Here is a 26,000-nt window from a genome sequence, read left to right as displayed (position 1 = left end):
GCGCATCGTATCATCTCTTCAGCCCACCAACTTTGAGAACGATACACCAAGTACATCCGAAATCATAACAAAAGTGCACTGGACCCTGCTAGTTTTATTGTTCTGCCACCAGTTCTGCGAAGGGCCAAATAGTGACAAAAATAGTGGTTTACTTCCTAATGGATTCTCGTCATTATGACATTTAGGGCTAGATCCATAAAAGGACTTTGGAGTCTAAGGGTATGTCTACATTATGAAATTAGGTCGAATTTATAGAAGTCGGTGTTTTAGAAATCATTTTTATATATTCGAGTGTGTGTCCCCCCACAGAAAATGTTCTAAGTGCATTAAGTGCATTAACTCGGCAGAGCGCTTCCACAGTACCGAGGCAAGCGTCGACTTCCGGAGTATTGCACTGTGGGTGGCTATCCCACAGTTCCTGCAGTCTCCGCTGCCCATTGGAATTCTGGGTTGAGATCCCAATGCCTGATGGGGCTAAAACATTGTCGCGGGTGGTTCTGGGTACATATCGTCAAGCCCCCGTTCCCTCCCTCCCTCCGTGAAAGCAAGGGCAGACAATCGTTTTGCGCCTTTTTTCTTCAGTTACCTGTGCAGACGCCATACCACGGCAAGCATGGAGCCCGCTCAGGTAACCGTCAGCGTATGTCTCCTGGGTGCTGGCAGACGTGGTACTGCATTGCTACACAGCAGCATCAACCCCTTGCCTTGTGGCAGCAGACGGTACAGTACGACTGGTAGCCGTCATCGTCATGTCCGAGGTGCTCCTGGCCACGTCGGCCAGGAGCGCCTGGGCAGACATGTGCGCAGGGACTAAATTTGGAGTGACTTGGCCAGGTCATTCTCTTTAGTCCTACAGTCAGTCCTATTGAACCATCTTATGGTGAGCAGGCAGGCGATACGGATTGCTAGCAGTCCTACTGTACCATCTTCTGCCAGGCAGGCAAGAGATGAGGATGGCTAGCAGTCCTATTGTACTATCTTCTGCCGAGCAGCCATGAGATGTGGATGGCTTACAGTCCTTCTGCACCGTCTGCTGCCAACCAAAGATGTAAAAGATAGATGGAGTGGATCAAAACAAGAAATAGACCAGATTTGTTTTGTACTCATTTGCCCCCCCCCGTCTAGGGGACTCATTCCTCTAGGTCACACTGCAGTCACTCACAGAGAAGGTGTAGCGAGGTAAATCTAGCCATGTATCAATCAGAGGCCAGACCAACCTGCTTGTTCCAATAAGAACAATTACTTAGGTGCACCATTTCGTATTGGAACCCTCCGTGAAGTCCTGCCTGAAATACTCATTGATGTAAAGCCACCCCCTTTGTTGATTTTAATTCCCTGTAAGTCAACCCTGTAAGCCATGTCGTCAGTCGTCCCTCCCTCCATCAGAGCAACGGCAGACAATCGTTCCGTGCCTTTTTTCTGTGCGGACACCATACCAAGGCAAGCATGGAGGCCGCTCAGCTCACTTTGGCAATTAGGAGCACAGTAAACACCACGTTATCCAGCGTTATCCAGCACCAGAACCTGGCAGAGCGATACCGGGCGAGGAGGCAATGTCAGCGCGGTCACGTAAGTGATCAGGACATGGACGCAGATTTCTCCCAAAGCACGGGCCCTGCCAATGCATGCATCATGGTGCTAATGGGGCAGGTTCATGTGGTGGAACGCCGATTCTGGGCTCAGGAAACAAGCACAGACTGGTGGGACCGCATAATGTTGCGGGTCTGGGACGATTCCCAGTGGCTGCGAAACTTTTGCATGCGTAAGGGCACTTTCATGGAACTTTGTGACTTGCTTTCCCCTGCCCTGAAGCACATGAACACCAAGATGAGAGCAGCTCTCACAGTTGAGAAGTGAGTGGCAATAGCCCTGTGGAAGCTTACAACGCCAGACAGCTACCTGTCAGTCGGGAATCAATTTGGAGTGGGCACATCTACTGTTGGGACTGCTGTGATGCAAGTAGCCCACGCAATCAAAGATCTGCTGATATCAAGGGTAGCGACCCTGGGAAATGTGCAGGTCATAGTGGATGGCTTTGCTGCAATGGGATTCCCTAACTGTGGTGGGGCCATAGACGGAACCCATACCCTTATCTTGGCACCGGAGCACCAAGCCGACGAGTACATAAACCGCAAGGGGTACTTTTCAATAGTGCTGCAAGCTCTGGTGGATCACAAGGGACATTTCACCAACATCAACATGGGATGGCTGGGAACGGTATATGACGCTCGCATCTTCAGGAACTCTGGTCTGTTTCAAAAGCTGCAGGAAAGGACTTTATTCCCAGACCAGAAAATAACTGTTGGGGATGTCGAAATGCCTATAGTTATCCTTGAGAACCCAGCCTACCCCTTAATGCCATGGCTCATGAAGCTGTACATAGGGAGCCTGGACAGTAGTCAGGAGCTGTTCAACTACAGGCTGAGCAAGTGCAGAATGGTGGTAGAATGTGCATTTGGACGTTTAAGGGTACGCTGGCGCAGTTTACTGACTCACTTAGATCTCAGCAAAACCAATATTCCCACTGTTATTACTGCTTGCTGTGCGCTCCACAATATCTGTGAGAGTAAGGGGGAGATGTTTATGGCGGGGTGGGAGGTTGAGGCAAATCGCCTGGTTGCTGGTTACACGCAGCTAGACACCAGGGCGGTTAAAAGAGCACAGGAGGGTGCGGTACGCATCAGAGAAGCTTTGAAAAGTTTCATGACTGGACAGGCTACGGTGTGAAAGTTCTGTTTGTTTCTCCTTGATGAAACCCCCCACCCGCTGGTTCATTCTACTTTCCTGTAAGCTAACCACCCTCCCCTCCTCCCTTCGATCACCGCTTGCAGAGGCAATAAAGTCATCGTTGCTTCACATTCATGCATTCTTTATTCATTCATCACACAAATAGGGGGATGACTACCAAGGTAGCCCAGGAGGGGTAGTGAAGGAGGGAAGGAAAATGCCACACAGCACTTTAAAAGTTTACAACTTTAAAATTTATTGAATGCCAGCCTTCTGTTTTTTGGGCAATCCTCTGTGGTGGAGTGGCTTGTTGGCCAGAGGCCCCCCACCGCATTCTTGGGCATCTGGGTGGAAGCTATGGAACTTGGGGAGGAGGGTGGTGGTTACACAGGGGGTGTAGTGGCAGTCTGTGCTCCAGCTGCCTTTGCTGCAGCTCAACCATACATTGAGGCATATTGGTTTGATCCTCCAGCAGCCTCAATATTGAATCCTGCCTCCTCTCATCATGCTGCTGCCACATTTGAGCTTCAGCCCTGTCTTCAGCCCGCCACTTACTCTCTTCAGCACGCCACCTCTCCTCCCGGTCATTTTGTGCTTTCCTGCACTCTGACATTATTTGCCTCCACCCATTTGTCTGTGCTCTGTCAGTGTGGGAGGACAGCATGAGCTCAGAGAACATTTCATCACGAGTGCGTTTTTTTTTTCTTTCTAATCTTCACTAGCCTCTGGGAAGGAGAAGATCCTGTGATCATTGAAACACATGCAGCTGGTGGAGAAAAAAAAAGGGACAGCGGTATTTAAAAAGACACATTTTATAAAACAGTGGCTACGCTCTTTCAGGGTAAACCTTGCTGTTAACATTACATACATAGCACATGTGCTTTCGTTACAAGGTCGCATTTTGCCTCCCCCCACCGCGTGGCTACCCCCTCAACCCTCCCCCCTTCCCGTGGCTAACAGCGGGGAACATTTCTGTTCAGCCACAAGCAAACAGCCCAGCAGGAACGGGCACCTCTGAGTGTCCCCTGAAGAAAAGCACCCTATTTCAACCAGGTGACCATGAATGATATCTCACTCTCCTGAGGATAACACAGAGAGATAAAGAATGGATGTTGTTTGAACGCCAGCAAACATACACTGCAATGCTTTGTTGTACAATGATTCCCGAGTACGTGCTACTGGCCTGGAGTGGTAAAGTGTCCTACCATGGAGGATGCAATAAGGCTGCCCTCCCCAGAACCTTTTTGCAAAGGCTTTGGGAGTACAGCCAGGAGAGCCGCAAATGCCAGGGCAAATTAATCCTTTCACATGCTTGCTTTTAAATCATGTATATTTTTTTAAAAGGTACACTCACCGGAGGTCCCTTCTCCGCCTGCCGGGTCCAGGAGGCAGCCTTGGGTGGGTTCGGGGGGTACTGGCTCCAGGTCCAGGGTGAGAAACAGTTCCTGGCTGTTGGGAAAACCGGTTTCTTCACTTGCTTGCTGTGAGCTATCATCATCTTCGTCCCCAAAACCTGCTTCCGTGTTGCCTCCATCTCCATTGAAGGAGTCAAACAACACGGCTAGGGTAGTAGTGGCTGAACCCCCTAAAATGGCATGCAGCTCATCATAGAAGCGGCATGTTTGGGGCTCTGACCCGGAGCGGCCGTTCGCCTCTCTGGTAGGCTTGCCTCAGCTCCTTAAGTTTCACGCGGCACTGCTTTGGGTCCCTGTTATGGCCTCTGTCCTTCATGCCCTGGGAGATTTTGACAAAGGTTTTGGCATTTCGAAAACTGGAATGGAGTTCTGATAGCACTGATTCCTCTCCCCATACAGCGCTCAGATCCCGTACCTCCCGTTCAGTCCATGCTGGAGATCTTTTGTGATTCTGGGACTCCATCATGGTCACCTGCAGCTTGCCACGGTGGACAAACAGGAAATGAGATTCAGAAGTTCGCGGTTCTTTTCCTGTCTACCTGGCCAGTGCATCTGAGTTGAGAGTGCTGTCCAGAGTGGTCACAAAGGAGCACTCTGGGATAGCTCCCGGAGGCCAGTACCATTAATTGTGTCCACAGTACCCCAAATTCGACCCAGCAAGGCCGATTTAAGCGCTAATCCACTTGTCAGGGGTGGAGTAAGGAAATCAATTTTAAGAGCCCTTTAAGTCGAAAAAAAGGGCTTCATCGTGTGGACGGGTGCAGGTTTACATCGATTTAACACTGCTAAATTCGACTTAAGTCCTAGTGTAGACCAGGGCAATCTGCCACATTAGGCACCACTGAGATCCTCAGAATGCTCATTCAACTGCCACTTAACCTTGTAGGTGCCTATGCTTCTACTGCTCAAGTCCCCAGCTGTCTACGTTTCTGCTAGTGAACATATGCACAGTAATCTCAGTTTAGGCAGATGGGTGCCTAGTTCATGCCTAAACCCCAGCGGGATCCTCAAAATAAGCATTCCCCCAGCTATCTCGCCTGTGGGGCCCAACTGAGTAGATGTGCTCTGAGTAAAGCTAACCCCACACAAAACAGCTAGAAGAGGAGATGGTTGTGGTGATGGTGCCCCTAATAATATTTAGGCCGGTGGTTAGACACTCACACAGTTTTTATTTGGCTGGAGGGGGTTTTTTTGGGGAGTGGGGGCTGGGAGGGATTGGCATCAAGGCAATTCATTTAAGCAACATTTTAAAAACAAGTTAATGTTATTTTTTAAAAGGCTGGGATAGTACATCTTTTAAACATTAAATTGTAATTTATTTCACTAGACCTCTTCGGTTAAGATAAACCTGAAAATACTTATACATGTGTAAAGTTACTAACATGCAGGTACTCAAGTAGGGTCTAACTCAGACACAGACCACACGGCTGGGACACACAATACACAGACTCAAGGAGTAATGTCAAAGTGCTGCATTTTTAATCCCCTTTATAAATGAAAAACATTCTGACCCTGCACTGATATTAATGATCTGTAATCATTAAATGGGCAGTTTTCACCTGTTTCTTTATAAACATTGTTAATATGAAGACCTTTATCCTTTAGTTATTCACAATTGCTGAACATGATGTTATCCTTATCAAATGTAACAAAACATTATAAATACACAAAATGATACATTTAGTATATACATTGCAAGCTTATTTAATCACTGCAGGTTATCAGTGGACAAAGTTGAATAGTCAAAAAGCACACATTTCATCAGTAAAACAGTGAATGGAAGAGTCACGCAAATTATAATAATTCCACAAAATACTTTTAATGATGCAAAGAAGCCAGAGTGCCATCTAAAAAAAAAAAATGGTATATTGTACAATGAACCCAACTACATTCAGTATTTTAAAAGACAGTTTAAACGGACTTCTAAATCCATGTCAAGTGGGAGTCTCCCTGAGGGCAAGAGTAGAGTGTTAGAGAAAGAGAGGGCACAGTATATAAATCCTCAATTACTATACAAGAAGAAAAATTTGCAGGACTTGGATACAGTTGGGAATGTAGAGGAGGGCTTGAGAGTTTGGGCTGGAATCTATACAGCATGGATGTCTATGTGCTTAATGCATGATCATGGTAGGTTTGTAGTTAAAAACAAAAACATTTATTTAACAAACGAAAAGAAAACACAACACCAAGTCAATGCAAAGTACACAGCCCAGAAGTGTGGAAATCGGAACAAGATACGTGGCTGGAGTGTTTTGGATCTGTTTGAAAAGGTATGGAGCACTGGCAAGAAGGCTGACAAAAAGTACTACTGTTGTAGCTGTGTTAGCCCCAGGATATTAGAGACACAAGGTGGTTGAGGTAATATCTGATGTTGGTCCAATAAAAGGTATTACCTCAAACACCTTGTTTCTCCAAGAAGCACTAAAATGATTAATCCTGTTCATGACAAAGGCAAAAGATAAAGTCTGGAGCACTGAACTGGGGAAGGGTGTACATTAACTGGCCAGCATTCAGGGTTATCCAAAAATTTTGCAAGTGATGGCAGCAACATACTTGATCCAACTCTTGCTGAAGTCAATGGGAGCTTTTCCATATGGGAGTGTGATGAGGTCCTCCTAAAGGAGTACACTAAGTTTTACATTAGCAAAACCTACAAATGAACTACAATTAGTCTGGGCCTACCACAATAAAGTCTTAGCAGCATTTAGACAGGATTAATATCTCATCCTTCAGAACTAAAGAAACAAAGAAAATAGATGCTACTGGTCTAGGTCCAGAAGAAAGAGAGAGATATCTAGATGTATCTGCATAACAGCAATAAACCTGACCAAACTGCCTACAAGTGGCAGCATAGCTAGTCCAGATAGGTAATTTTGAACACTTAAGGTTACTTGTTGAGATTATAATTTTAGAGGGATTCATGTTATACCAATAAAATAAAAACCAGCAGGATCTTATTAAAGGGGAAAAGGCAAAATACCACATTTATTTTGAATACAGAAAGAATCATAGTAAGCAGTTAGTTATAGCGATAACATTCCATTCAATCTGATATTTATTCACACACACACAGGTTCTGCAAGGTTGTTATCATAGTTACCAGCCTTAGACTTGCTCATGCCAAGCCACTGGCCAGGTGGCCTGGACATGAGGCGGGAGCAGGGCCTTGACAGATGCTCATCTGATGCTCCTGGAAGTTGGTTTGCAGAATCAGACCCCAAAGTTCTCACTTTCTAGAGTCCATTTTTATAGGAATTTCTTCCTATGCCAGTCTATGGGAATTGCTTCATCATGCTGTTGCTGAATCCATCAGCAGATGGCACATTCCTGACGGCTCTGTGCTGCCAGATGTTATCTTGTTCTTTGGTTCTCCCATTCTTGAGGCTGTTGGGTGGATTCCAGTCTGCCCTCCGGGAGTCCTCTGCTTATTTCCACTTGACGCCTTCTTCAGCCGATGGACACTGGATTCTTAGGCTGGCACCTCCCTGATCATTCAGTTATTATCCACACCAAGCATCCATCCACATACATCCTCTATCTCTATTTTAATCACAATTGTTAACAAAGTGAGATGAATACAACAAAAGGGTAGGGAGTCTCTGGGTGTTGTTTCAGAGTATTGCTTTGAGTCTCTCTCTGTGTGAGTGGTTGTTGTTACAAAGAATTGCTTTGAGAACAGACTCTGTCTTAGAATGTACTAACACAATTAGCAGCTTGCAAGTTCCACACAGAGGGAGAGAAATAGTTCCAAAAACCAAGAGACCTCTTAATTAGTAATACCCTGGAATTTAAACTATGGGGAATCAAACTCATTTGTGATTTTAATCCAGAACTTCTTTAATATGATCCACCATTCAGACCAGAAGAACTTCCTTTATCCTTTCATTTAACAAGTTCTGAGCCTCCCTCCTTCTCCACTGCCCCTCTTCAAATAAAGCAAAATAAAGTATACTACACCCAAGATATCTCAGTGCTCAAGGTACGCTATCAAGGTGAAAGTCACATTAATAAAAATAATGCCCTAGCTACATTTTTCACAAGACCAAAGAACACTTCCTCCACCCAAATAAAAATTCAGTTTAGATACATAAACTTCACTCTCTGGCTCTTTTGTGTTAGCAAACACGGGTAGGTTACCAAAATTATTCATAAAATACCAATGAGGTGCAGGATGCTTTAAGAAGTATAAAATATTACAAGGTTCCTGTCCTGAGCATTTTACACTGGCTCCAGGATTATGTTAAAATTTCCTCTCGACCTTTTCCTAAAAAAGAAATGCTATTAAAATTGTATATATATATCTGTGTAATAAAAGGTATTCTGTTCATAACAGGTTTCATAAACTCAGTTTTACAAAACCTATTATTTCCCCAATTGTTTAAAAAAAAAAAAGAAAAAAAAACAAACTACACAGTTCCTTCGAGATACCTATCCAGCTGCCTAATCCCACTGGGGAACACCCTTCCAATATCCTTTTGAATCTCCAGCACTATGGCTAATCTCAGCCCCTCTTTAGCCCCTTGGCTAAAACCAAGGCCACGCAAACTACTACAAAAATTACAAGTATATCCCAATCTCCTGTTTCACCCACTTCTGAGGCTATTTCTCTCCTGTCCTTAGGCCTCTACAAATTCTCCAGTCTCCTGGTTTCAAGAAATTCCCCAACCTCTTTGTCTTCTCATCTCCATGCCTTCTCCAGGTAGCATCTTGCTTCCAAGTGACCAGACTTGCTGAGCACCCAACACTGAAACCTCTGGCAGTGAGGTATGGCCTCTCTACACATTTGGGTCCCAGATTTTCTTTTCTGTTTATGAGGAATTGATTCATCCTCAACTCTTCTCAAGCATTTTGTGTGTGACTTTTCTGCTCCTGAAAAGTGCTTGATTGGATTCCCTAGGGCAGTCAGTTCTTTATCTGCAGGACAGGATCAATGTGTGCCATGCTGCCCAAACAACAAGACTTTACTCTGATCTGGAGGGGCCACACCTATGGATAACAGGGTAACTGATTTTCATGGCCTCTCTCATGAGACTGCCAAAAAGGTGGGGGTTTGGAGTACTGTCCACTGGGAACTGGACTGAGACCACAAAATATATTTCACGTAGTTCATTAGACAGCCTTCAGATAATCACTCTATTGCCATGAACTGAGGCTGGATTTGAACCCAGGATCTAGAGGTGAAAGGGTCTATATCTCAGGAACAGATCTTTGATGTGTTCCCTAATACATTTCTGCTTGGGCCCAACAGCATTCTGAGCATTCAGTATTTCCCCATTCCACCTGGTTATATGTCAGTGAAATGCTTCATTTTACACTACATACAATGTGCTAATTTATGCTTTTCCCTTATAATTAGGAAAACAGTGTATGTTACTCACACGTCCACATACAAAATGGTTAGGAAAATGAGCCTTGACCTAAAATACTTCCATGTGTCTTATAGAAGCTAGTTACTTTGGGAAATAAATTTACAATTAAGCAGAGTTCTTGTCAGATTGTGGGATATGCCCCACGCACATTTTTGTTTTTGCCAGTTTTATATGTTAAAACTAATGCATCACTCCTGCCATTAGGTGCTACTCCTGCACAGAAGAGTCTATTAGTCACTTGTCTACAACCTCAACCAGTACTGGTCCAATCAAGCCTGTAACTGGGTACGATTACTTTAACCAGTTGTCCAAGGCTAGTTAGCCTTAAACCAACAATATTTTCTTTATGTCAGGGAAAGATTTAGGGTTGTGCTAGATAGATGCTAGCAAAGTATTATCATCCTCAATGAGCCATTTTATTGTAAAGAAAATAAAGATCCTAAATAAAAAACCAAAGAAGATGCCAAAAGTATGTTGTAGGAGTGTTATCATACAGAGGAGTGTCCCTGAAGATTAAAGCTCTCTGTGTGGTCATAGAAGAGGTTCCAGAACAGGCAACAACCACATCCTTGACTTGGAGGAAACATCTGCACGAGTGAAAAAGATAGCTCAATTTCCCTCTAGTCAGCTGGCCAACCAACCAGGTTGTCAATCAGTGCCAACAGCTGGGATGATTTTGTGCAATGGACCCTCGTACACTAGAAATTGGTCTAACAAACAGCTCATTATGGACTCTTGTGGTACTTTGCATTTTCATAGATTTTTAAGGCCTGGGGACCAATATGATCATCCTCCTGCATAACCCAGGCCATGGAACCTCACCCAGTGATTTCAGCTCTGCACCAAGCCCACATCTTCTGTTTGATCTACAGCATTCTCTCATATCTTTCAGAAAGATATCTAGTTTTGATTTAAAGGACTTCAAATGATGGAGAATTCGTTATAGCATTTTATGGGCTAATGGTAAAAGCATGGGTCTGGGAGCCAGGTGTTTTGCATTCTAGTCCCACTTTTGCCAATGACTAGCAATTTAACTTTGGACATCTCCCACGCATATTCAGTGGGATTAATGCTAATCTCCTTCATGGAGGAGCTGTGAGGCTTAATTAGCTATTTGTAAAGCACTTGGAGATTCTAAAATGAACAATGGAAGCTTACTTTTCACTGCTAAATGACAGAGCACTGTCCAGCATGAGAAAAAATGCTGGCATAAATCCTGACTGAGTTAAAGATTTTGACTGTTATTTATATTATATATATAAATAAAGCAACAATTTTAAACACTTTTGATAAATGAGTATAGAATACGGATATCAATCTACCAACTGATCAATATGTTTATAAACGTCTTGTAAGTAATTCTATTTTCATGCACTCAGCAGTAAACCTGCCCCATGTTCTTCTGGCCTTATTTTACTGTTACCATAATATCTGTTGCAGCACTATAGCCTCTTCTTTTCACCTGTTTCACCGTTTAATTTTCCAGAAGATCCATTTTTCACTGCTGTCTTTGAAAAGTTCCAGTCAACTGGCCTGAGGAGCTGCTGAGTCTTTTTGTATGTCCAGTATGGGTTAAGTACTATTGTAAGTGCACATAATCCAATGAAAAACACAGTAAAATATGGAAGTCCCATATTTTCCACCACATCATTCCAATTGGAAACGCACACCCACCACATGTGATAAGTAAGGATCATGCGACAGTGAAAAAGGTGGATCATTACCCACTGGTTTGCCTTCCAAAAAAGGGTATTAGACCAGCCAATCTGGAAAAGACAACAAAGAGAAATGAGATTGCTGGTTCAAGATAAGGCAGTCAGTGTTTTCTATAAATAAGACACATTCAGCTTTCCTGTTGTGTTAGATGCAAACAGACATACACATATATTCTCAATCATTTTCCTCTGGAGTGATAAGAGGTGCTATATAAATGTGCAATCTTTTGCACACAAGAATTATAAACCATTTCATAAACTACGGGCATCTAAGCTCCCTCTAAGCTGCGTGGCAGACTATAAAGGGTCACCCAGGCACGCAGCCACAGGGGCCTGAAGAGGAGAGAGGTAGGGGATGGGCAGGGAGGGGAGCAAGTTGGGATATACAGGGCTGCCGTGGGCCTCGGCCCCAGAGCTGCTGCCGGCAGAGAGAGGGCTTGGGGGAGTCCTCTAGCCCCAGTCCCAGGGCTGCGGCAGGTGTGGAGAGGGCTGGGGGAGGGGGAGTCCTCTGGCCCCAGCCCCGAGGTAGCCTGCACCACAAACTCCTCATCCCCAGCCCCACCCCCCCGAGCCTGCACCCCCCCACCCCAATTCTCTGCCCCAGTCCTGAGCCCCTCCCACACCCCTCATCCCCGGCCCCCCCGGAGCCTGCACCCCCAGCAAGAGCCCTCACCCCCCTGCACACCAAGCCCAACCCTCTGCCCTAGCCCTGAGCCCCCCCCCGCACCCCAAACCCCTCATCCTGGCCCACCCAAGAGCCTGCACCACCCACACCACACCCCAACCCTGAGCCCCCTCCCACACTCCAAACCCCTCGGCCCCACCCCTGCCACACATCACCTCCATATTTGTGCACATAACAAAATTCATTCCGTACATGGATATAAAAAAAAATTAGAGGGAACATTGATGGGCATACAGCATCACTTACATGCACATTGTCTTCCTCCATAAACCATTTTGTAAAGTATCCGAACAAAGCACATGTCACAATATTGCAGTGGGGGCTAGTAGGGTCTGGGAATTTTGGCTAACACCACTTAGACAAACGATGACTCTCTGCCTGCTCTAGCATCTATATACACAAAAAGTACCTCCGCGTTTTTTTTAAGTTTTTATCAAAAGCACCTCAGAAGGGCTGAGGCGAGCTGCAGTTTTAAAGAATCCAAATATTTTAGAACTGAAGTTTAAACCACTAAGACGTACCCTTTGGAACTGATTAAGACTTGGGAAGCAGGGCTGTTTTCTTCTTTCCCTACAAGCATGGCAGATTTCTAGTCTATTCTCCCTTCCCCACATCCACAGGGGATATAGAACATACATAAACACTCATGTGAGCACACAGCTTTATTCTCCAGCAGTAATTTAATGGCCTATATCATGATTGTTGGACCTGATGAGCCACTCTCACGTTACTATTTAGACGTAATAAAAAACCTTCTAAAATTAGAATTTAATCATCTAATTTTTGGTCCTATGCACAAGATCCCAACAAGTGAGTCAGAAAACTATTTCTTTTAAATCTCTTACATTTTGTTTCTTTGTTATGAAATAGGGAAAACAAAAAAATGTTTGTTTTACACTAGTTAACTATTTTTAGGGTGTTTCTAATTAAGGATTCTCTTGGTCAATTCATTTCTAGTTTGGAAGAAAAAAAAAAAAAAAAAATCTACCTTCATCCCAGAACTCATCTCCAAATTTGGAGGCCATTATTTATTTGTTTCCAGATATATATGTTCATGGGGAGGGGAGTGAAGGGGCAACATTTTTAGATGATTTTACTACCACCAGTAATTAACACAAAATCATTAGCAAGTTCTTACCTTTAAAAGTACCCAGGAGAAGCAGGTTGAAGGAGTGCTCATCTCAAGTAGCAGTCCAATCAGGGGTAGATAGTGTCCAGATTTTATGTTTGTTATCAGCCCAAGAAAGCCACCAAGGGCCAGTAAATGATGAACTACCAAGAACCCATCAAACGTCTTGAAAACAATATTATTCAGATGAACACCTACATTTTCAAGCAAAAAGAAGCCAGAGGCTATTAAACAATTAAACCAGCTCCACTTTTGCTGTGAATACACTTTGTCAGCTTGAAAAACTGGATCTACAAGCATGGCCCACAACCCAGCTACGCAACTCTGAACTCCAAACACGCCACGTGTGATAGTCATATTCCAGAAGACCTTCTCCTTTGCTGACAAAACACAATAAGTGGCACTGATCCATGAGGACAGCCAGTGAGCTAGAAGAAATACTCCCAGGTAGATGAAAAAACCAGCTGCTAGTAATGTCAAACGAACTTCCCACAGAACATAGTCCCAGTCAAATATGGCTCTGGACATTGCACCATCATTTGCAAGATTCATTTCTTTCTTCTATACTTCGAAATATCAGGAGGGAGTCTGAAGCGCCTTACTCACACGTTGGTCTGTTTTAAGGCTGCTGAGCCTGTGCCATTACATACAGCAGGTACCCATCTGAAATTTAAAAAAGAAGAAGAAAGGAGACTTGGAAAGAATGGTTCTGTGTGTGCGCGCGCATGTATAGAATATAAATAAATAAAACACAGGCACAGCCATTCTTGAAAAAGTCATTTATGAAAGCTCACTAGTTTCACTACAGTAAAGAGTTTGTCCTTCCTGGTCTTTCTTCCCTTCCTGTTACTTCTACATACATAGAATAATTTTTTTTTTTTTTTAAATCTTCAAGTCTTCTGTTGCCTTTCAAAATCATTCCTCAGGAAGACCTAGTAGTGTTAGCAAAACATCTCAACTGTCAATATTGTCACACTGTTAAAATAATTAGACAGTGTATCTGCCAGTTCCTTACAGGATCCTGTTATATGACCAATGTTTATTACTTCTAACAAGGTTCACAATTCAAGTGCAAAGAGCAACAATTACCATGGGCATATTAACAGACCTTTGAAACAAAGAAGAATGTACTTTTTGTCTGTTATAATGAGAAGCTTTTACAGTCTTTTTCTCTATTAAGTCCTATGTTGTGAAAAATAAATACAACTTTTCAAAGTTGTAAAATTAAAAAAAAAGGACAGCCCTGCTTCATAGTTCTTTCTTCTGTGAGTTGTTTTAATTATGTATGTAGGATAAGAGGTGTGCATGTTGTTTTGTTTGCAATTTGGAATATCAGACACCAAAAAGAACAAGGCATAATTTGACAACACCTTATGCTAGTAAATGAGACGATTTACATGAGCAAGGGGCTTGCAGATTATCTGGTGAACAGAACTGTACAGTCAATTTCTGAACAGAATTAGACCACTTTCCAAAAGGTCATTTATTCCTGAAGCTAGCTAACAGGATACGACATAGAGAAACAACCTCTCTATTTCAGAGTAACAGCCGTGTTAGTCTGTCTTCGCAAAAAGAAAAGGAGTACTTGTGGCACCTTAGAGACTAACCAATTTATTTGAGCATGAGCTTTCGTGAGCTACAGCTCACTTCATCGGATGCACACCGTGGAAACTGCAGAAGACATTATATACACACAGAGACCTCCTCCCACCCCACTGTCTTGCTGGTAATAGCTTATCTAAAGTGATCATCAAGTTGGGCCATTTCCAGCACAAATCCAGGTTTTCACACCCTCCGCCCCGCCCCACACAAACTCACTCTCCTGCTGGTAATAGCCCATCCAAAGTGACCACTCTCTTCACAATGTGTATAATAATCAAGGTGGGCCATTTCCTGCACAAATCCAGGTTCTCTCACTCCCTCACCCCCCTCCAAAAACCACACACACACAAACTCACTCTCCTGCTGATAATAGCTTATCCAAAGTGACCACTCTCCCTACAATGTGCATGATAATCACAGTAATATCATTATTAACTATATAGTCCAGAATTTTCAAACTTGGGGGTATAAAGTTACATTAAAACTTCCTCAACATGATGTGGTTTAAAGATGCTGAACTTTTTTGTTTAAAAATATCATAATCACCAGTTCATTTTGCTGATGCATCAGAGTGGAGTCAGCAGTGCACCACCGCTGGACACAGCACATCCTGTCAAATATGGCCATGGGAAGAACTGCCAAAAGAATATCTAATTTAACACAGTTTGGGGGGATGCAGAAGGGGAAGCTATATGGATCGTTAATAACAAATAAAAAGATTCTGTGAAAATGCTCTCCCTCCCTGCTCCCCAATATAATAAATCACAGAAAAGGGGGACAATATCCTCATAGCTACAGAGCAAAGGAATGTTGCTTATCATCATTTACACCAGAGCAATCCCATTGCTTTGCATCTTGGACGAGTGGGAGTTAGTGACACTCTCTCTGCACAGATGTATACAACTATACAACATGAAAGCAAGTAGAGAATCAGGTCCGTTAATGTAAGTGTAAGGGGACCGTTGCCCCCTTACTAACATTCAGTGGGGGTGTTTTGGTTGGCTAGCTCCCAGTACTAAAAGGGGAAGGGTCTATGGGAAACCAGGACCCTGAGACTGATAGTCTCCAGGAACAATGGGGAGAGGCTAATGCTCCAGGTCAGCCTGAATGACAGGGCGTGCAGGCAGGCTAATCAGAGAGTCAGGAGGACAGGGAGGTCCGGTCCGTGTGAGCTGGAATTGCCTAGGTCAGACAGAGTGGGGCCGAGCTAAGGAGAAAGCAGGGGCCCAAGCTGAGCTGGGGAGCAGAGCTGTGCCAGATCCAGAGGGACCAGAAAAGCAGCCCAGAGAGAGCAGACGCTGTCCTGGGAGCAGAGCTGCAGCCCCAAAGCTAGAGGCAAAGCCCAGAGAAAGCAGACGTGCCCTAGGAGCAGAGCCGCAGCAACCAGAGCCCGAGGGGCCAGAAAAGCAGCCCATGAAGCAGGTTAGTGCTGGGAGCAGAGTCACAGAAGCAGCCTGCAGAGCAGACCTGTCCTGGGAGCAGAGCTGCAGCAACCAGAGCCAGAGGGGCCAGAAAAGCAGCCCAGGGAACTGGACGCAGAGCAGCAGCGCTGAGACAGAGTGGTGGAGCTGGGCCTGGAGCAGTCCGGAGCTGGGTGTAGTGAGCAGCTGGGGAAAGCGAGGGGGACCCTGGGCAGCGGGCCCAGCACAGGGAGACACCTCAGCCAAGAGGCTCTGTAGGCCAGGCTTGGATCGTAACCCCGACAGGGTGGGGGCGACACTGGGAAGAAGGGTCCTACCACTTAGAGCCTGAGAGCGTGTGGCCACCACCAGAGCAAGCGTCCAACCCACAGCATCCCTGCAGCACGGCCAGGGCCTGAGAAGAAGGCCTGGGACTTACAAGGAACAGACTGTGAACTGTCCTGACATTCCAGAGACACTGCTTGTGATGTTCCCTGCCAGAGAACAGCTTGATGTGTTTCCTTTAACCTATCCCATTTTTCCTTATTCTTTTTAAAATTAACAGTTGATTAAATAACTTGCATTTCCTTTAACTTGTATATAATGGTCAGTGGGTCAGAGAAGTGCTCAGTGCAGAGAGAGTACCCCAGAGTGGCGACACCCTAGCTCCTGTCCTAGGTGACCACAGCAGGGTTGGGGATCGAGCCCCCCAGGAATCCTGGGCCCAGCCTTGTTGGGGTTACGAGGACTCTGCCAGACAGGAGAGTGGAAGGGGAGTCCTCAAGGGCAGGGAGGCCACTGGGTAAAGGAAGTGGGAGCGAGGACTCAGATCCTTTCACTAGCCCACTTCGCTGGGGCAGTGCAAAAGCCAGGAAAGTTCCCCACAATAGCGGGACTATTCCCCCCACTTACATAAGCATAGATACATTGGTGTGAAGAGAAAGCCCCAAAAACATTTCCTCTCTAAACTCCCCACAAAAAAACAAAACACACTCACCCCACCTACATTCAGAACTCCCCCGACTTCACGCAATGCCATCATACTTCCAAGATAGAGACTTTCCTGAGCATTTAACCGAAACCAGCGGTTACCAGCGCTGTCTAATCCCCATTTCCCCCTCAGAAGAGGAAACAATACAACACCCAGAAAGCATTTGCGAATGAATCAGCTCAGGAGGGGGAAACAACAACAACAACGAAATAACCACGTGCGGGTTCTCCGAGGCCCACCCTTAACATTCAGCAAAGCGAGCGCGATAGTTAATAAACCCCTTCTCCACCCGGCACCTTTTGCTCGCTACTTACTGGCTGGTCTGCTTCAGCAGCACGCAGGCCTCCTGCTGGCTGTGAGCTTTCTCCCCGCGGCCTCTGTGCTTTCCTGTCATGCGCTCAACACACAGCGATCAGCCGACTGCATAGCAGTGCAGTCCGGGCTGCTGCGGCTGCTGCTGCTGCCTTCGCAGAGGCAGCTGGAAAGGAAGTGAAGCAGCCTTGAGTCCCCGCTGCTGCGAAGAGGCGCACCCGCACACGGGATAATGTGCAGCTGCCCCGGTCCCACCCTTTGCGTCTGGCTGACGTAAACCATCGCTCCCGCCCCGGCGGGGGGAGGGGAGCGCCAGGGCGGGGTGTTTGGTGCGCTCCCCTCGCCTTGGAGCACAATTCCGCAGCGCGGGGGGGGTCAGGCCAGGCCAGGCCAGGCCAGGCCAGGCTCTGCCAAGTTTCGTGTCGCACTGAGGGAAAGGGCGATCGCGCCCCGCCCAGCGCGGAGTCCTGACAAAACACTGCACGGTGGAGTGTGTTGTCATGGGCAGCCGCAGCGAGAACCACTGAGCTGTGGAGACACGTGGGAGCTGGAACCGAGGGACAGACCCCTCCAAGACCCCGCTGTGGGGCAGGACGTGTGTGCGTGACCCGCACAGAAATCGTGTGTCACACACGTGGGGTGGCTGTCTCGTATGTGCCCGCCCTGTGGTATGTTGTTATACCATGCCGTGTTATTTTATCAGGGCTGCCACGTTTTGTGCAACTTGGTGTGGGGCATTTCTCAGGGAGAACAGTCGAGTGATTTCCCTCGCGGGGGCGGTAGGAGAGGGGTGTCCAGGGAAATCGGTGGGGATTAGGGTTGTGGAAGGAATCGGGGAAGGACAAGAAGTAAGATGCTTGGGGTTTGTTGAGTGGGGAAGGGAGGAAGAGAATAAATTAACCGGGGTGGGGAAGAGCCTGGACCAGCTGGTGTCCGGAGACAAGAGGTTGGGAAGCTTTGGGATCCTCACCCCTGCCTAATGCGGGGAATGTTTGGAACAGCCTCCCCCCAGCTTGCATTTCTTCCAGTTATCTAGCCCCCTCCCCAGCTCCTTTCCCTGTCTGCCCATCCCCCAGCTTTTCTTCTCCGGGAGTTCGCGTCTCGCTGTTGCCTGGGGCGCCACCATCTGATGTTTGCTGCTGACAGCGGTTCACACGGGCTGAGCACCAGCGTGGGGAGCGGGGCAAGCCCTGGTTAGCGACCTGTAAGTTTGCTTTGCAGTTCTGCCCTAGCCCAATGCTGCAGCCTTTGGGTTCCTGCTTTTTCTGTGTGTTCGTTTATTTAATTCTCAAGATTTCTACCATATTAGGTTTTATTTATTTATTTAAATGTGGGGCTTAAGCAACCTGGCATTGGCCCTCAAGACAAGGTGTTATACCAATAAAATAAAAACCAGCAGGATCTTATTAAAGAGGAAAAGGCAAAATACCACATTTATTGTGAATACAGAAAGAATCATGGTAAGCAGTTAGTTATAGCTATAACATTCCATTCAATGTCATATTTATTCACACATTCATTCATACAAACACACACATACACAGTTTCTGCAAGGTTGTTATCATAGTTACCAGCCTTAGAGTTGCTCATGCCAAGCCACTGGCCAGGTGGCCTGGACATGAGGAGGGAGCAGGGCCTTTCCAGATGCTCATCTGATGCTCCTAGAAGTTGGTTTGCAGAATCAGACCCCCCCAAAGTTCTCACTTTCTAGAGTCCATTTTTATAGGAATTGCTTCATCATGCTGTTGCTGAATCAATCAGCAGATAGCACATTCCTGACTGCTCCGTGCTGCTAGATGAAAAGGAGTACTTGTGGCAACTTAGAGACTAACAAATTTATTTGAGCATAAGCTTTCCTGAGCTACAGCTCACTTCATCGGATGCATTCAGTGGAAAATCCGATGAAGTGAGCTATAGCTCACGAAAACTTATGCTCAAATAAATTGGTTAGTCTCTAAGGTGCCACAAGTACTCCTTTTCTTTTTGCGAATACAGACTAACAGGGCTGTTACTCTGAAACTTGTCATTGTGCTGCTAGATGTTATCTTGTTCTTTGGTTCTCCCATTCTTGAGGCTGTTGGGTGGATTTCAGTCTGCCCTCCTGGAGTCCTCTGCTTATTTCCACTTGACGCCTTCTTCAGCTGATGGACACTGGACTCTTAGGCTGGCACCTCCCTGATCATTCAGTTATTATCCACACCAAGCATCCATCCACATCCATCCTCTATCTCTATTTTAATCACAATTGTTAACAAAGCAAGATGAATACAACAAAAGGGCGGGGAGTCTCCGGGTGCTGTTTCTATTGTTACAAAGTATTGCTTTGAGTCTCTTTCTGTGTGAGTAGTTGTTGTTACAAAGAATTGCTTTGAGAACAGACTCTGTCTTAAAATGTACTAACATAATTAGCAGCTTGCAAGTTTCACACATAGACGGAGAGAAACAGTACCAAAAACCAAGAGACCTCTTAATCCAGTAAAACCCCTGGAATTTAAACTATGGGGAATCAAACTCATTTGTGTTTTTAATACAGAACTTCTTTAATATGATCCAACAAAGGCATTTAATTAGGAACACCCTAATACAGCAGTATAAAGTACATTTAATCCCAATAGATTTAGTCATTTAAATATCTGCAACACAGTTGGTATCTCACTGGCATCTATTCTCTTCCTTTCACACTGACTGCAAACTGGCTCCCAGTTCAGCCAATTTTTCTCTGCCCCTGACAGTTCAGCATTTGTCCCTGCACTGTGTGCTCCAGAGCTTTTCCAAGTCTAGGTTGAAATGTCTCAAGAAATGAGGATAACATTCTCGTTTTATTCAGTTAATAGTTACTGAAATAATTCAGCTGGTACACTTTGTAATTTGTAATTCACCTGTTAGTTTCTTCCCAGTACTTACCCTTGTTGGCAAAGCACCTTAAGGATTAATGGATAAAAAGCTCTGTGTAAGACCTAGGTATTAATTATTCTGCAGTACCATAGTAGACAAGAGAAGTACGTTCAAAGAATTACACTGCTGCCTGTTTTTTACCCCCTGCCTATGTTTCTTCCTTTCTTGTGCTTTCTTGCTCTTTGCAAAATTCCTCTCCTAACTCAGAAACACATTAGAGTGACTGGAATTCAGTAGCTTTCATTTATATCAGTGCACATCACATACCTTATTACTATAATAGATTAAAGCAAAATAGCATGGATTTATTATGGCACACCTGTAATTTTTAGTACACCTTTCAGTTAAAAACAATGCAGAAGGTAGACTTGTTCACAATGTATTTACCCTATAATTTGCAAGGTGTGTTTTTAAAGCCTAGCATCCAACAAATACAATTTCTAAATAGTCATGTACAGCTAACATTTCCAGAAATACCTATGAAACAAGGAGTACTAAGACAAGGGAAAACAATTTAAACTTATGGGCCAAATTCATCTCTGGTGTATCTGTACTGGCTTCAATACAATCACACCAGGGAAGGATTTGGCCTAATTTTTGTAAACAGGTTGTATTATTTTTAAAATCTTAATTTCCTAGCTAGAGATTTTGAAAAATTAAGTTAAATATGCATGTTAAATCAAAGATATGGGTCTTTTCTTTCTGAGTTAGTGTTGGTTTGTACTCTACAGCAAATATTAAAATGGCCAGTAACATATTAAAGCGCAGTATTTTAAGGATGTTTTGTTACAATCATAAATCTAAATGCTGCAATAGTCACATAAAGTGTTAATGATACATTCACATAGGAAGATAGTCAAAAATTGTAACTTACAGTTCACCCAAGGTTTCTCCCTTATTTTTTATCCTCCTCCTTTACAGAGCCTGCTGCTCAACTTTAACTTCTTTTTGCTGCTTCCCGAGAAGAGCAGAAACAAACAATTAGAGATGTGAAACTATCAAATCAGGTGATCAAAAGTCACATTCTATAGTTATAAAACTCTATCCCTTTAGTGCAAAAGGCCAAAGCAATATATAGAAATAGAAACAACCTCTGATTTTATAGTTAAAATTAGCTGATTGTAATTAATTGCTTTGTCTCAGTTTCATGTTTTGAGTGTCAACTGTTAATGAGCAACAAAACTGAACTACCACTCCAGTTTTAATCATACAGTAGGGAAGGATGTCAGTGGACAAACTGTGCATAATCTGTTAGTCTTTAAAGTGCCACCGGACTCCTTGTTGTTTTTGTCAGTGCACAAGATGATCTGATGCTTACAACATGGAGATCAAGGGCCTAATTCACCACTGCAATGCGCCTTGGGTGCTCATTTACACTTCATTATGAATTATTATTTGTATTATGGTAGTGCCTATGGACCAATGAAAAATGTGCCCCAGTGTGCTAGGTGCTGTACAAGGAGAATAGTAGACAGTCCTTGGCCTGAAGAACTTAGAATTTAAATAGACAAGAGAGACAAAGGGTGGATGATTGGGATATAGGAACAATAGTCCTGCTCCTGGACTAGGGGTTAAAATCAGCCCAATAGAAGAATTCAGTATCATCTTAAAGTTGTATCAACGAAACATAGGAAGGTTAGGGAATTGCTTCATTCACTCTCTCCCCTCCCAAAAGCACTGACAAGTCAATTAACAAACACAACTTTGGACCTAATTTCACTATTTTTAATTTTGTTCCAAACCAGTACAAAACATGGTAAGTGAGCAATAAATCCAAGAATTGTGTTTTAAGTTTAGCAAGAATCTAGAGTTCCCACCATCAGCATAATATAAGCAATAGAAATGGATCTGAATTCTTGGAATTGACAGGGCTTTGTCAGGAAAATTAAAGAAGACAGCAACAAGCAGAAACAATTGAGAAAGAGGTAGACAGAAATGAATATTGTTAACATGAACACCCCATCTGACAGTAACAAGAAATAACTAGAAAGAGTAACAGGCCTAAGTTAAAAGAAAAGGAGTACTTGTGGCACCTTAGAGACTAACCAATTTATCTGAGCATAAGCTTTCGTGAACTACAGCTCACTTCATCGGATGCATAAAGTAGAAAGTACAGTGGGGAGATTTATGTACACACAGACCATGAAAAAATACACATTATAAGGAGAGTGATCACTTAAGATGAGCTATTACCAGCAGGAGAGTGGGGTGGGGGGAGAGAAAACCTTTTGAAGTGATAATCAAGGTGTGCCATTTCCAGCACATTTCCAGGAGTTAACAAGAACTTCTGAGGAACAGTGGGGGCAAAGGGGGGAGGAATAAACAAGGGGAAATAGTTTTACTTAGTATAATGACTCATGGGCGGGGGGGGGAGGAATAAACAAGGGGAAATAGTTTTACTTAGTATAATGACTCACGTTGAGTCATTATACTAAGTAAAACTATTTCCCCTCGTTTATTCCTCCCCCCCCGCCCGTGAGTCATTATACTAAGTAAAACTATTTCCCCTTGTTTATTCCTCCCTCCCCCCACCTGCCCCACCTGTTCCTCAGAAGTTCTTGTTAACTCCTGGAAATGTGCTGGAAATGGCACACCTTGACTATCACTTCAAAAGGTTTTCTCTCCCCCCACCCCACTCTCCTGCTGGTAATAGCTCATCTTAAGTGATCACTCTCCTTACAATGTGTATTTTTTCATGGTCTGTGTGTATATAAATCTCCTCACTGTATTTTCTGGACTAACACGACTGCTACTCTAAATACAGACTAACACCACTGCTACTCTGAAACAGGCCTAAGTTAGAAGTTCTAAAGAAAAGTTGCCATGAGCTTGTGATGCTCCCCAGAACTACCCAGATTTCTGAGGCATCTAGTCACTACTTGCCCTTAGTGTGAAACAGTCTTGTCTTTGCCTGCTGTGGTTCTGCTCCCTAAACCCAACAGCCTCTGGACTGCCCTCACCCCCCAACATTGCCTTCCAGTGTTCGCAGACCTAGCCCTCTCTGTGCAGGCTAGTGCTGAGTACACACCAACCCCCTCAGAGTGCTCCCTGCAGTATCCAGCCCCTGTATCTAGACCAGGGATCGGTAAGCCCCCTGGCAGGCCGGGCCAGTTTGTTTACTTGCTGTATCCGCAGGTTCGGCCGATCGCAGCTCCCACTGGCCGCAGTTTGCCGTTCCAGGCCAATGGGGGCTGTGAGAAGCTGCAGCCAGCACATCCTATGGCCTGCGCTGCTTCCTGCAGCCCCCATTGGCCCGGAACAGCAAACCAGAGCCAGTGGGAGCTGCGATCAGCTGAACCTGCGGATGCGGCAGGTAAACAAATCGGCCTGGCCCACCCCGCCAGGGGGCTTGCTCTGGCGGGCCGCGTGCTGAAGATTGCCGATCCCTGATATAGACTCTGACAGTTATTACCAGGTAAGCCATTTCCAAAAAGAGAGAGAGTACACATAGCTTGAGTGGTACAGCTCAGGATCAGGTCCTTTATAACATTACAGCACTGAAATATATTTACAGCGAAAACAATCTTAAGTTTATTAACAGATTAAGACTTCAGACACACTGAGAAAGGAAAATGAGTGGAAACAGATCTGGTTACACATATAAGACAAAACATAAAATACAATCCTAAGTCGATACTTATTAATGGTTATCTTTCCTATTTTATCAAGTAGATATTCTCCCAAAGATCAGGGCCGGCTCCAGCTTTTTTGCCGCGGTGAAGGAAAAAACAAAAAAACCAAGCCTGGTTGAGCTGCCGCTGAAGAGGAAGAGAGAGACTGCAGGGCCTGCCGCCGAATTGCCGCCAAAGACCTGGACGTGCCGCCCCGATGACGGAAGGAGTGCTGCCCCTTTCTATTGGCTGCCCCAGGCACCTGCTTCCTTCGCTGGTGCCTGGAGCCGGCCCTGCCAAGGATTCAGTCTTTGACGGAACTGCTGGTTTTCAGACAAAACCAGGATCCAAATTTTCATGAATATCCCTACACTCTTCCAGTGGTTTCCTCAGTACATGGATTCCAAGATGGCTTTTTGCTTGTCCTTATGCAGTACTGAAGTGTAGTACTTGATAGTATTTAAGTAAGCCAATATAAGCAATACAAGGAAGAAGTTTATAAGGGAGGGGTATACAGCTTCCAAAAAGAACATTGGATCTAATTCTTAGCCTGTACGCTGTATCCAAAAAACAAACATTAAAAATGTGGTGTGATGTTATTGACATAAACTGTGACGGTATAGATCGCTGTTGCAACCAAGGTCCTATAGTTGCATCAAATCTTGTACAAAGGAGGTCAAATAAGGTGTCTATGAAAAGGTTGTAATTTGCTGGTTATGATTATGCTGTCTGTATGTGTGTATCATTTTTGTATTTGAAGTTATGAATATTGGCTATGTACTTGTATCTCAATGTGTTTGATTCTAAGTAGCATCAGTGAAGCATTTGGTCAGCTTCTTGAGAAAGGACTATTCTGAGTAAGTGCCCAGTCAAGAAACATTTGAATGACAATGGACCTTGGGAGACTCCAATCCACATCTGAGGAGCCTTCCTGAGACCGTTCAAGGTAGCATGTGAGCAATGGCTGCTGCCTGCAAACTGAGTCATGCTTGGACATGTGACTTGCCCATGTGACTCCAAACTCCATCTTGCTGCTGTGATTTTCCACAGTAAGAACAAAGGGGTCCTTCCACATGGCAGAGGATATAAAAGGCCCTGGAAACCCCTCCATTTTGTCTTCAGTCCTGCTTCTGAGCTCTGGATGAACTATGCTTGAAACTAAAGCTCTGAACAAAGGATTGAACAACCCATCCAAACTGGGATGTTTGTACTCCAGAGACTTGATTGGTTTAAATCAGCAGTAATCCCATCAAGCCTGAAGCAAGCCTGAACTAAGAACTTTGCAATTATTGTATGTATTTGATTCCATTTAACCAATTCTAACTCTCTTCTATATTTATTTCTTTTTATGAATCAACCTTTAAATTTTAGATTCTAAAGGATTGGCAATGGCGTGATTTGTGGGTAAGATCTAACTGGTATATTGATCTGGGTCTGGGGCTTGGTCCTTTGAGATCAGGAGAACCTCTTTTTATTTTACAGGGGTATTGGTTTTCATAACCATTCATCCCCATAAGGAGCAGTGCTGGTGGTGATACTGGGAAACTGGAGTGTCTAAGGGAATTGCTCGTATGACTTCTGGTTAGCCAGCGGGGTAAAACTGAAGTCCTCTCCATTTGGCTGGTCTGGTGTGCCTTATTAGTAAAGGACCCCTGACCTTGGGCTGTAACTGCCCTGCTCTAAGCAATTTGTCCTGAATTGATACTCTCAGTAGTGTCACACCAAAGGCCGCTTTATTACATGCAGCTAACATAAATTAGGAGAAATCTTAAAGGAAAAAAAACTCTAACAGGTGAGAGAATTTGGGCTTGTGAAGTGGGATTTCTCCTCCTCTCTAGAGACTGAAACCAAGCAACATGGACTGAGGATGCTTTGCATATGCCCAAAACGGAATTATCCTTGGACATGCAGCAGAGACTGCCTGTAGGGAGCCAGGGTGGCTTCCCTCTGAACCAGAGGGTAAAGAGCCTCCCTCTCAACGTGAGTGGGCAGGGCCAGACCAAGTTTATGCCAATCCCCGGAAGGGGAGGGATGGGACAGGAAGTACAAAGGGCAGGGCCCTTTGCCCAGTGGGGAGCGCACCAGGGAGGGAGACAGAGACAGGCTGCTCCCTTGCGATCCTGCTGCCGACCCAGGGGAGGCCCTGGGA

At 44.8% G+C, this 26,000-nt stretch overlaps 1 protein-coding gene and 1 long non-coding RNA gene across 6 annotated transcripts; one reads left to right on the top strand and one right to left on the bottom strand.

Moving 5' to 3' along the window:
• Nucleotides 1-5,599: 5,599 nt before the first annotated feature.
• LOC144262617 (protein CLN8-like) lies at nt 5,600-17,606 on the bottom strand. 4 transcript variants are annotated; one of them, XM_077812618.1, is made up of 3 exons: nt 17,348-17,606; nt 13,050-13,703; nt 5,600-11,277 (listed from the first exon to the last, which is right to left on the bottom strand). In XM_077812618.1, the coding sequence occupies exons 2-3, from the start codon at nt 13,590-13,592 to the stop codon at nt 10,954-10,956; spliced, it is 867 nt and encodes a 288-aa protein (XP_077668744.1). In that variant the 5' UTR covers nt 13,593-13,703; nt 17,348-17,606; the 3' UTR covers nt 5,600-10,953. The 4 variants fall into 4 exon arrangements, with proteins under 4 accessions (XP_077668744.1, XP_077668745.1, XP_077668747.1 ...); XM_077812619.1 differs by lacking the exon at nt 17,348-17,606 and adding an exon at nt 17,049-17,181; XM_077812621.1 differs by lacking the exon at nt 17,348-17,606 and adding an exon at nt 17,040-17,092.
• A 139-nt stretch (nt 17,607-17,745) lies between these two features.
• On the top strand, nt 17,746-23,955 carry LOC144262618 (uncharacterized). 2 transcript variants are annotated; one of them, XR_013345569.1, is made up of 3 exons: nt 17,746-18,013; nt 21,162-21,247; nt 23,913-23,955. It is a non-coding gene; the product is annotated as an uncharacterized LOC144262618 (long non-coding RNA). The 2 variants fall into 2 exon arrangements; XR_013345570.1 differs by lacking the exon at nt 17,746-18,013 and adding an exon at nt 18,320-18,549.
• The last annotated feature ends 2,045 nt before the right edge of the window (nt 23,956-26,000 follow it).

The sequence above is a fragment of the Eretmochelys imbricata genome, chromosome 3 (genome assembly GCF_965152235.1).
Source record: "Eretmochelys imbricata isolate rEreImb1 chromosome 3, rEreImb1.hap1, whole genome shotgun sequence".
Lineage (NCBI taxonomy): Eukaryota > Metazoa > Chordata > Testudines > Cheloniidae > Eretmochelys > Eretmochelys imbricata.
The sequence above is the reverse complement of the archived record's forward strand: the minus strand, read 5'-3'. Positions and strand labels throughout refer to the sequence as shown.

What these genes read in the sequence shown, in the direction of transcription:
- LOC144262617 (XM_077812618.1), bottom strand. Translation starts at nt 13,592, where the DNA reads ATGAATCTTGCAAATGATGGTGCAATGTCCAGAGCCATATTTGACTGG. An exon ending in TCTCCTGGGTACTTTTAAAG is followed by an intron (nt 11,278 to 13,049) that starts GTAAGAACTTGC and finishes TGTCTTTTCCAG; the next exon opens with ATTGGCTGGTCTAATACCCT.